At 45.5% G+C, this 12,559-nt stretch overlaps 1 protein-coding gene across 5 annotated transcripts in view; it reads right to left on the bottom strand.

Annotated features, from left to right (window-relative positions):
- The window catches only part of LOC148013048 (Galactose oxidase/kelch repeat superfamily protein), a 97,978-nt gene that overhangs the window by 44,442 nt on the left and 40,977 nt on the right, over positions 1-12,559 (bottom strand). For all 5 annotated transcript variants that reach the window (XR_015688791.1, XM_087667449.1, XM_087667450.1 and 2 more), the window contains exons 8-10: positions 12,404-12,530; positions 12,175-12,289; positions 10,664-10,752 (exon numbers count right to left, since the gene is read on the bottom strand). Coding sequence is in view for 4 of the 5 variants with exons in the window: in XM_087667449.1 (XP_087523575.1) it covers positions 10,664-10,752; positions 12,175-12,289; positions 12,404-12,530 (331 nt within the window). In the remaining variant the exon portion in view is untranslated. The remainder of the gene's footprint in view (positions 1-10,663; positions 10,753-12,174; positions 12,290-12,403; positions 12,531-12,559) is intronic.

Genomic DNA, 12,559 nt, shown 5'->3' with positions numbered 1-12,559 from the left:
CTTCTCTTGCTCGTGGCAATGGAGCTTGCAGCATGGAGCTTGAGGATGGAGCTTGCTTGAAGCTTGCACTTGGATCGTGGAGCTACCGAAGTGCGCGGGAGAGGAGGTAACTCGAACGGCACGGAGGTAAGCTCACTACACCCGTAGATATGGATGACGCGTCGGCTATGTGAGAGGTAGCCATTAGTGCTCGGCTTGAAACGCTTGAACAATAAGCGGTCCGTGGGTCTTGGCAGTTGAGCGAAAGCTCCCACATTTTGGTTCCGTTGCCGGGACCAACGGATTCAAGCCTTGAGCGCTTGCGCGCTTCAAAATCGAGCATTGGAGTAGGGTTTTCCCCCGAACCGGTGCTTGAGATAGGTAGGAAGGGAGGGGGTTGAAGATGGTATTCGATCTCCTTGGCAAGTAGGTTTTTTGATTTTTTGAGATTTATGTTGTGAGATGGAGTAGTGTAGGTATTTACTTTGTGATTCGGATGCATTTAGGATAGGAAAAAACAAAGAAAAAGAAGCAAACAGTAGGGTTTTCTGTTGCTGTATAGCAGGCTAAAACAGGAAAATAGGGGCACAGATCCTTGGAGTGCCATTTGATTCGAGCACCATAGTGATTCCAGGCATGTCTGGCATTCCCTTGTAGTGTCTTGCACCTATCTGGAAGGCGCTGGACAATTCGATGTAGTAGACGTCAGCCTAGAGGCATCGCGTGCAACTCGCCGGCCATCGGCTGCATAGTCGGACCAGCTTGTCCGAGTCCCAGAATCAGACCAATCCAGAATCGGACCAGTCCAGAATCGAACCAGTCCAGAATTGGACCAGTCCATAATCGGACGCTCGGTCGATCGGACCAACCCGTCCGACTCAGACGCTCGGACAACCGTCTGATCGGACCACTCGGACCAACCTGTCCGATTTTGAAAATCGGACCACTCGGACGCTCGAACTCGAACTACTCGGACCATCCTGTCTGATTGGACGCTCGTCCGATAGAGGCAATCGGACCACCCTGTCCGATCCAATTCCAAGAATCGGACCACTTTGAAAATCGGACCACTGGGCCGATCAGACTACCCAGAATCGGACGTCCGATTCTGATAATCGGACTCCTGAAAATCGAACATCTGAGAATCAGACAGAAAACTGTCAAAATCGGACACGTGTCTAGAACACAAATTTTGACACATCTAAACCCCGAGATTGACCCCAAAGGCTACGTAGAGCTAAAGGCACATCACAGATCCATCACCGGGCTAAAATTTAGAGCACGTAGTTCAAAATTTAGCTATAAACGGTCCTCCAAATTACGTATGGCATTTACCGTAACAGCCCTGCGGGCCGGGGGAGGACATCTCCCCTCGGACCCCCGCAGAGGGGGCTCTGCCCCCCTCCGCACCTCCCCCAAGTAGGGGGAAGGGAAAACGTGCGTCGTGACAGGTCCTCCAAATTAGACCCTAGTGTAGTAATAGCTCTACACGAGCATGGATCCTCACCTGTAAAAGAGCAACCAAAAGCCCATACCCGAACAGAGAGAAACAGAGACCCTAGAACCTCGACGGGCCAATCTAGCCATCCAGGGCAAAAAGGCCACACCACAAGAACACATGTACATTGTGCTCAAATTGCGTCTAGTCGAAGCAGAATGCAACGTCATCAAGCTATCAATGAGAGGATGACTAGACATGACAATCCTGACAATAGATGTACCTTGAGCAGCGCTGCACAAACGACCCAAGACCTTAGTAGCGAATCCACGTCTGACTATGCAGTTAGGGACTCAAAGGCATCTGTCAGAAGGCTTAAATTTACAAGCCAAGACCCGGAAGATAAAGACATAGTACCACCTGCTTATCTTAGGGTCAAACTCACCGCAAAAAGAGAGCATACAATTGATGCTCTGATTGATGAAGAAGTAGATTTTAACATCTTGACTTATGAATCATAGACCCTACTAGGCCAACCAAAGCTCACACCGACTAGTGCAACTCTTAGCCCTTATGGGAGACGCCCACAAACACTCATGGGAAAGTGCAAGATTCTTGCGACAATTGAAACGGAGAGCTTGCCTATCCTATTTCATGTTCCCCCAAATAGTGCTAGCTGCGGGAAAGAAACCCTCTTAGGAAGACCCTTCAAAAGGGCGACCAAATGTGAGGCTGACTACGCAGATCAGAGGATACACCTGACGCTACCGGGTGTGAGGATAGTCACAACCTTTAGCAAGGGTGACCTTATCGAACCTCTGGGGAAAGGCAAGGAAGGCGCTGACGTAACAGCCAAGCCTAGTAATGAGAGCAAGGAGTTGTGAGAGGAGTTGATGCAAGCGCAGGTTGAACAAAGAGAACCAGTGAGTGAGGCCATACTTGAAACAAAAAGGTCAGGAGACAAGGCCAGGGATAGGGTTTGGACTTACAAATATCGTAGAAGACAACGAAAGAAGCCCAAGCCTTATAGACGAAGGCATCGATGGAGAGCTAGCACAACGCCACGATGGATATCCAAGGCGTTGCTTCGTGCTCAAGGGTATTATGCAAGCAACCGATGGATTTGGGTACCAAAACCCCCTGCTAAACCACCTCTGTCAGAAGCCCAAATTATGTCAAAAGCAAAGAGGCGTAGGGGAAAACCTAAACGAAAATCCATGACTCGAACCAAAAGTATTGGAGTGATTGAGCCCCTCACGATTGAAATCAAGAAGCCAAACATGACCTATCAAAAAGTAGATCCTCAGTCTAACGGGCTTAGTAAGCAGATATCAGAGGTAACTGTCGAGCGTGCACAAGGTCCACTAGTGCCCAAGGAGCCTTTGACTTCCCAAGAGGATAATGAGCACCACAGGCACAACATTGCTCATGATAAGGCTGATTGCTCAACAAAGCTAATGACAGAAGCATCTAACAATCACGAGCAAATTCTCCAGTCAGTGCCGAGCCCATGTAGGAGTCCCAAATCTCCTACATCCTCTTCACCTAACTGGACACGGGAAGCACGGCAGCAGCAGCCTCGTGCCGCTACTCAACTTACACAAGTGAACATGATAAGGGCAACAAAAGGCACGACTACTTCTGATCTACCTAAGAACTTGACACCGCGGTCTACCAATGGTAGCCAGTCCACTGAACTAGCCACCACTACTTCCAAGCAGGGACCACAGCAGTCACAATCTTTGGCCGTGACAACACCCCTTGCAGAACGTGTCCTTAGTGGTTTACCTGTGGAGGAGGTATCGCAACCAACTTCCTTGACAACTCTAGCACTTTCAAAGTGCCTAAAGCTTAGGCTAGAGGAGTTAAAATCAAGGAAGTTGGCTGCAGAGCTAGACTCTCCGAAAAGGGAGGTAGTTGTGCTCTCACAACCTAGCGAGGCTATTCAGCAGACCATAGCCATGTCGCATAAGGACACACTAGAGAAAGAGAATGCTGAGGCCCAACCAAGCATATCAACGGTTGACCTAGTCCAGGGTCCTGAGTCGTTGAGAGAAGCACCTTCACTAACCAAGAAAAAGAGGAGAAAACAACGAAGACAACAACAATCACAGGTGGTTGTGGCAACCAAGAGCATTGAGACCAAGAGTGATGGAGAGCTAGGGAATAAAGCATCAAGTCCATCCACCAATGAACCCATTGATGTCTCTCCTAATAGCGGTGAAACCTCAGGCACATCCGTGTGCTCTGAAAAATCAAAGCAACCGTTGCCATCAACAGTTGCTTTCAACACTCAATCCACCGACAATAGAACTCACATCGACCAATCAAGAGTGGATACAACGTCGTCACAACAGGGTGACAAATCTATACCAGTCACATCCAAGAAGAACCATGACAAAATAGCAGCAAAACCTCAAGAAAAATGCACAATCCCTGAGAGCATAAGTAATCCTAGCGTTGACCAATCTTGCTCATCTAGGCCTGAGCCCCCAGCTATGCTAAAGCCTAAGGAAACTCTTAGAACTTTGCATGAGATAGCAACCAAGCAAGCCCTCGTTGAACATAGAAGTGTCACGGAATGCTTAACTGAGTTGGATGCTAAGCTCAAAGTGTTCGTACGTGTCTACGTCCTTGCGAACATGGGCGCATTCCCTAAGGAGCAGCTCGAAGAATACTTACCATTCCCCTTATCTTGGGAAGAGCAAGAACATCTTGACGAGCACTATAACAAGCTCTTACATAAACGTATGCGACTCATCTCTGACGAGGAAGCTGACGAACTGCGCTTAACCGTCACGTTCAATGAAGTGCTCTGCCGACCGAATCTCGTAGACATAGAGCAACTAAAGCGACTGTCAGCAGGCCACAGTCAATTTGAGCAGCGTTGGTGCGAACGCCGCATTGTAATGGCTGAACTAGGGGCTCAAATCATGATAGTCTCTGAGGAGCGATTGGCCAAATGGCGATCCCAAAGGGACCCAACCTATGTGGCACCAACTTCCCTTCGAGTGCTGACTGCCATTCGGGGTACAAACTTGGCTGAACCTAGCCAAGAAAACTCTCTTGGATAAGGTTCTCACTAAGAAGGAGCTACATGTTGCCAGTAGACTCGGACAAGGGTCCATGCTGCTTGATGTGGCAAAATATCTATCAGTACTAAGTAAGCTGCCACGAGTGCTGGATGCGTGTGCCACGCTCCAATACAACCCCGAGTTCTACAACTGGTTCTTATCCTCGTGAAGTGACATGGATTCATAAATTTGTATATAAATAAATATTGATTTTTGTGTCACCGTGTATGAACAATATCAACACACACGAGCAATGATAGTCAAGCGCAAGGAGAAGAGTTGGGTCTGACAGGCTAAGCTCCTCAAGTCCTCCTCTCATCACGTATTTAAAAGCCGTGTGACCATCCCCACCTCCAAGTGAAGGGCATGCAACCCACATTACTGCCATAGGAAGCCTTGACCAACAACTCTGATGGTGTAGACAAGGTGTAGTCCCTTTCTATACACCTTCCCTTTCAGGTCTATCCTTCCAAGGAGGAGCCCTGCCTAAATCCATGACCGCCAGCCGACGTAACTCGGCGTGAACCAACATCTACTAATGGCAGGAGGCTAAATATACATCACGGGGGCCATTCCTCTACAACAACACTGCATGCCCCACCCCTCACCTTCTCGTCCTATGCGCTTGATAACCTGCACTATAATCCCTTACATATGAATGGTCTTATCATGTAACAAATCCTAATCCTTGATTCGCATCTTACAGGCCCCCTGCGAGGAAAACATGGAGAACCAAGGGCAGCTAGCTTGCAAGGACGCTCTCCGCAGCCGACGGAAACATGCAGCACACGCCCCTCCACCGGTGCGCTACGTGCCCACTCTTAAAAGGTACGCCAAGAAACGCGGCCCCAAGCGATACCGCCCCGGACGAAGGCCGAAGAATCCGCGGGCCAGGGGAGCGGACGCACAGGGAGGTACACAAAATGTGGCAATGCTAGTTGCACAGACCCCCAACGCACACTCGGGCACCAAGTGCTCACGAAGTGACAAGGCGGCCAGGGATAGAGCAGAATTTAATGAATTGTTTAAAGACATTCTGAAAACGGTAGCAGCCCAGAACTACACCATTCATGTCCCAGTCGACATGTTCCCTACCCAGCCTCATGGGAGCCCCACACTAGCACCGCCCCAGTCACCTAGCCAACTAGACTCACCCCACCTAGTACCTATCGACTAAGCCCCTATGATATACAAGTAGCTTGGCAAGTCATCATGCCATAACTTTTTGTTTTTTATGAGTAAAGGGGCAAAATCCCCACTTGTACACACTTCCTTCACCTACCGTTAATGTATGTGACCTTAACAAGTAATGGGATAGCCATCATAGCATTCTGAAAAATTATGTCTTAACATGATTGCATTGGTCCAATGTACTTAACGCAAGCGAGCATATACTCTCACGAAGTGACAAGTGAATGTAGAATGGCACAGGTCAATGTCTAGAAGCGTTTAATATCCAAGTCACCACAAGACCACCAACCCCACAAAGAACCATTATGGAGGAAGTGACAGGACTACCAAGAAACAAAAGCCATGACGGAAACGCCATTGGATGAGAAACCAAGGACACCTCTAGAGAAAAAGCACATATTGCAATTGAGCATGGCCAAAGCATAATCATCGATTACCTCCTCCTTCTTGGCCAAACTCTATGTTCGGGCAGGAGCCACACTCTCAACAAGGGCGAACGTCTCTTCATCATCCAAGATTCAATTCGCAAGATGCTCTGCCCTTGTCCATGCACAGCTCACTCCAAGTGCTACCTCAATTGTTCGATGTCTCACATGTTACAAAGAGGTTTGCGAAATCTCAAGTGTATCTCTTCATCTCAACAATAGTTCCTCTAGCATCAAGGCTGGTGACACAATCATCTCTGTAATATCAATTCTTCATAGCCTTTGAATCCTAACATTTCTCAATCCAAATGAAAGGCTAACAGTCTCAATGTATGGCATTGATTGTATTCACTTTTCCCACAAAAAAAAAGAAAAAAAAAACTTTTTTTTAAAAAAACGCATACGATCACAGTACCACACCTAGAGGTCCTCAAATTAGGTACGCCCAGTGACCTTGGTCGGCTGGCTCCGTCCCTAATTCCCTAGCTCTTTGTACATCCCCCACAATTGTTCATGGCACATCAAGGGCAGGACATACCTAGGGAGCTCGCCTCGCCTATGGTTAGACCTGTCACCCTAAACCACTTGCCATTTCTTTTGCACTCCATCTCAATGCCATTACAATCAATAGTGGTAAGCAAGGCATGAAAGACAATGAAAAAGTACACCACACTTTTCAAGCACTACAAGTAGTCACTAGCTACCAAGAGCTAGACATCAAGGAGCTCAATTATGCTGCATGGCCTTGACAAGACCATAATGATGTCTCAAGTAATCTTCATGTGTACTCCCCGTCTTCATCGACAAAATTTTCCATCAACTTAGCCCCTTGCTTCACTGACCCATTGCTATACAAGGAACCAGGCCGACAGTCTTCTAACTAAGTAATATCTAAGTATGCACAAGCACTCACATAATACCTGCACCGAAGTATATACACCGTTTGGGTCCTCAAGTGCAGGACAATACTCTCAACTTGCTTAGAATTCGACCTGTCTCCCAAACTAATTGCACTATGACTTGTGCACAATAGAGAAGACTAGCACTACCCTTGGGGAGAGACCACATGAGAGGTTTTCAATTGCAGGTATTGAAGACTCCAACGAAAGTGTCGTTTGCTCTTCATCAACACCCAACTCTGAATGCTTATCCCTTACCATCCGACAAGCCCGCAAAGAATCGTCATGTGCAGAATCCCCAACAAACCAACACTTGTACTGGCCATCAATGCAATCCCCAACACAGAATAGCCCTACCACCAACTCCAACAATCTTCCACCAGCCACCTTGGCCACCAATAGGCCCCTAGGACCTTCTACCACACCACTACCAACACTCCTCCACGGAAACCACAGGAGTCCTTGTCACCCACGTCTTTGGTGTATGCTACAGCCTGCTACCTATGACGGTGAGTGCCATGGGACTGGCACTCGTCTAGGAGGGAAGTAATGTTAACCCTCAAACGAACGAAGTTGGAAAATCTGAAAAAGCTAAAGCAAAAGACAAAGACAAAGGCCAAGGCAAAGAGAAATGGAAGACGCACAAGGAGAAGAGTCCTAAATAAGGAAGAAAGGCGCACAAGGAAAAGCGCAAGTCGAAACTTTTGTAAAAGAGCGCAAGCGCATCATGGTTTAATTCAAGGAGCGCCGGGCTCTCACCCGTGCAATTTGTAAATGTAGATGGGCAGTGGAAAGAAAGCTAGGAAGATAGAAGGACAATGGGAAAAAGGGCCTAGGCTACAGCCGGCCATATAAAAAGGGGAAAAGGGGATGACCACCCAAAAGGGATTTAGGGTTTTGTATATAAAGTTGAAAAGTGAATGAGAAGCTCATTCTTGTGTGTGGCCAAAAGTAGCTCTCCTCTTCTTCTTCTTCTTGTTCTTGCTTGCTTGAGCTTGTGCTTGAGAGAGGGAGTGTGAGAGTGTGAGGGAGTGAGGGTGTGAGGGTGAGGGACCGAGGAGGAGAAGCTCTCCATCTTCTCCTCTCTTCTTCTCTTCTCTTCTCTTCTCTTCTCTTGCTCGCGGCAATGGAGCTTGGAGTGTGGAGCTTGAGGATGGAGCTTGCTTGAAGCTTGCACTTGGATCGTGGAGCTACCGGAGTGCGCAGGAGAGGAGGTAACTCGAACGGCACGGAGGTAAGCTCACTACACCCATAGATATGGATGGCGCATTGGCTATGTGAGAGGTAGCCATTAGTACTCGGCTTGGAACGCTTGAACAATAAGCGGTCCGTGGGTCTTGGCGGTTAAGCGAAAGCTCCCACAATGGTTCTTCAACTATTAGAGAGAAGATAGCTTTGTCCAAACCTCCACTACAATTCAAATTCTGCAAACATGATCAAGAACTCCATCCTGCAAGCTCATTAAAAAGAAAAGATTAGGCCCAAGAGTTGAGCAGATCCTAAAGAGCAGCTTGATCAAGAGTGGAACCAATACAGGGATCCTCCACTCGACAGGGTATTGGGAAAGTAACAAAGGCTCGCAGATCGAAGATATGCAACATCGACTCCACTTTGCAGAACCAAAGGGAGTAGTTGCCATCCAATCAATCCTTTTCGGGCAATGATTGATGGAAGAACAAACGGCTATACAAATGGTACTAGAATGGCCATGCAAGGCCCTTAAGTAGGTGCCCTGTTAGAAACATATAAAGAAGCAGGTAGGGAACAAGGCTGCTCCATTCCTTTGGATCTCTCACAATGATAATCTCTAAATGATCATAGCTTGGATCTTCAATCTTCTTCCAGTTGTTCTTCGTAAATACCTAATGGGGACGTCGGTCTCTGGAAGGGAGAGAATTGTGTCCTGGTCTGAGTCATCAAACCGGTACTTAATCTTCCTCCAAGAAATCTACAAAACACACAAGAAGCTGCCGCATTTTGATGTTGGGCTGCCCAAATGGAGGAGAAATCAACTACATTACTACAACACAAGTTCTAGATGCTCCACACACGTCAATGAAGGCCTGAACAGTGCAGAAAATCAGCATTCTTTTCGCGACAAATCTGCACTAAATAGCTAGTAGAGTGTGGTCTCCTCTTCATAGAACCTCCAGGTCCCTTTTTTGGCGATGATACCATGTGAGAGTATGCAAGGGAAGAAGAACATGAACACAGAGAGAGAAGGGAAGAGAGATGGAGAAGAAAGCAAAGAATGGAAGAAGACATCTGCACTGAACTCAAAAGAATGCTGAATAGAATAATGAAGAGTGCTGAGAAATCTGCAAAACAAGATGGTTGCCACTCTCTATGTGTGTGGGTTTTTTATTTTGCATGGGCCCAGGGGGCGGGGGCAAAAGCTAATCGCCAACCCACAATAGGGTACTCCAGTGTGAATGCAGCCTCCGGATAGTCTAAAACAGAAACGCATTGAACTAGATCGCTAGCAGCCAGTGTGAACACAATAAAACTGACTAAAAACTGTTGTGCACTAAAAAGTACACAAAAGAAAGGGCTGAAAATAGTCAGAGCTCCTCCATCTCCATCAGTAGAGCTCACAACCAAGAGATAATAGCATGAGATAAGACGAGCTAACACAAACAACTTCACCATATTTTTTGTCAAGAAATTTAGGTTTTAAGTAGCTTTAAGGAAAGAATAATCTATTTTTATCATATGGTACCTTAAAAAACCTTAAGGTACCATTGAGTACCATATTATATTATAACATATTGTATGATAAAAATGCAGACAAGCCAGAAGAAAGAACACAAAGAAGGTAGAGATGAGGGAAGGCTGAAGACAATGAGCCCCAAGTGTGTGGAATGAGAAAATTGAATGATGTACAAATGGTAGCAAATGCCTAAATGGGCAACAGCTATGAAAATGGCCTCATGTGAGTGCTATAAATGGGCCACCTTGATTACATGGCCTAAGTGGCGATGGAAAATGCCTTCATGGTTGTGTGAGCAGTGCTCCTGCACTGGATGCTGATTATGGAAGCTGGACACACCAAAACTCAACATAGATCACATCAAGATTGTTCATCAGCCAATCTCTTCTACTTATAAGTCCAATTTGGATCACTTTTCAGAGCAGCAAACCATTGTTTCAAGTTTACAGAGTCTTCTGCCAATCATTTAATCCTTGCTTGATGAATACCTTAGATTGCTCCTTGCACAAATAAAAAAGATAAACATAGCTCTACCACAATTGTGACAAGTCCGAATGTGCTAAAAAAATTCAAGGCTTAATTATAGCACTTGCGCATTATAATGTTGGCATTTATAATCATAGCTGAAAATTGAATCAAACTAGGGAGAAATTGGCCTCTCATGCATAATTTCAGCAACCTTTACAACCAAAACCAAAACAAAAAAACAAAAAAAAAAGCACGTCCTAGAAACATGCACCAATAATGGACTAGTCCCCACCTACCAATATATGACTACAATGACCAATGATTAGGGGCTTGCATCCAAAGTATCCATCACATACACTATTGAGACAATAGCATAAATTGCATAAATTATGTGCTTTCTTACCACGGCTTTGTAAACAACCTTAAGCATGTTAAAGCTTTGAAACAAATCAAAAGACAATATGGCCCCTGCCTCAAACCTGTGAAGCTGAAGGAGACTCATTGATAGAGTGTGCAACTACACTCCAAGTCATTCTTGCAACATCAAGCATAATTGTCTCCAAACATCCTATTCATACAACATCATCTATTGTCAGCCATACTGATCTTCTCATTTCCTTTACACAAAGAACTCAAATCCTATCCACTTTCAAGTGTGTAGGGTCCAACTTCAAAAAAGAAGCAAATGTCATGACATGCAAGCTCTCGGCCAGGGGTAACATCATGTAGAAGCCGGCATTTACAAATTTCCATTTCGAAATGCCATATTGCCAAAGTACCTTTCAAGTCCTAACACAATGGCTGCAGATGGAAGTAAAAAGGAATCCCACACTGATCAGAGCTTTATATGATGCATATGATAGCATGGCATGATGAATGAGCCCTCTCCTAGGTGACATCTTTTTCAGCCTTCGTTGACAACATGGCTAAGAGGTCAAGGATCTATTCAATATTTTTGTCCCTAATCGGAGCGAGTTCCCATGGTCTGATAGATGAGCTAGTCAGTTACCTAACCAGTTACCTAACACATTAAACAGGGCCTCGAAGCCTATGCTCTTGGCTTTCTCCAGAGAAAAGTTTCGTTGCAGTAGTTCACAAAATGATTATAAAAGCTTCAAGATGAATGCAGCAAAGTAAGGGCTAGAGAGATATCCAGGTGATCCTCAGCAAGCTGCAGATGCTGAATATAAGCTTGGAAACGATCTCCCGTCTCTAAGGAGAGCTTTCAGTAACCATATAGGTGTGGCAAAGGGTAGCCTGTGTAACCTGTAGACCCTATGATAAAATTCCGAAGTAACAGTTGGTCTCCCCTGATTTAAACTTGAAGAATGAGCAAGCTAGCATGCTACAATTAAACACATGATCTAGAGTTAGAAAGAACAACAGAGACTAAAGGCCAGCAATTTAAAATAACAAATCAGAAAATAATGTAAAAGATTAGCGCTGCAGCAAACAGGGAGGCCAAGATAACATGTAGAATAAATAAGTGAATCACTTGCAGACAATCATGTAACTCAAGTGCAAAGTAATGGAAGGTCTCCCATGAACCTGCAATACCACTGGTATCTCCAGCAGTACAAAACCCTGTAATCAATGGCAGGCTGGCATATTGATATGCTACCATTAAACAGAAGCTCTAGAGTCAGAAAGGAGAAGAGAGTCCGCAGGCCAGCAAGTTATAGTAATGATCAGAAATCAGCAGAGAGAATGAGGGCTGGATCAAACATAGAGGCCAAGATAGCATGTCAGAACGAACACACACACAAACGCATAAAAGACAAGGATAAGGTATGAGAATGAAAGTGTATGAACAGAATAAAAATGGCTAAAACATGAGACGGACTATAGGCTCTATTCTAGAAAAAGAAATTGCACACTGTTAAATGCAGAGAACACTTGGAATAGCAAAGCAAAAGCCTCCATTAGAAGCAGTAGATGGACATGTTTTCTTCTGCTTTTCTAAGAGCTCCTACACACAATGAGTGCTTACTTGTGCCAGTAGCCTCTCCTCCAGCAATATACCATCTATCACCAAAAAGTACACCAGCACATTCAGCACGTGGACCTGGAGACACACCTCTTGTCTTTAACCTGGACCATTCCATCTAAACAAAAGAACACAGGCAACCAAAACCTTCAGAATCCACAGGCAAGCTTTTTTTTACTGGAACCATAATCTTTCAAGACCAGCTGAGTTTATCATGTAATTGTCTTCTTACAGCTTCAAAATCAAGAGAATAGAGATCATTAAGGACTTTTGACTTTGAGGCTCCACCGAAGACAAGTAAAAGCCGGTCATCATATATCGCAGCAACATGTTTTGATCTTGGAGATGGCACTGTGCCCCTGTGTACATAATTAGAATTTACAACTTT

This window comes from Lygodium microphyllum, chromosome 26, assembly GCF_053477565.2.
Source record: "Lygodium microphyllum isolate KBCC chromosome 26, Lygodium_microphyllum_v1.1.10, whole genome shotgun sequence".
Taxonomy (NCBI): domain Eukaryota; kingdom Viridiplantae; phylum Streptophyta; class Polypodiopsida; order Schizaeales; family Lygodiaceae; genus Lygodium; species Lygodium microphyllum.
This window is presented reverse-complemented; position numbering and strand designations above follow the sequence as displayed.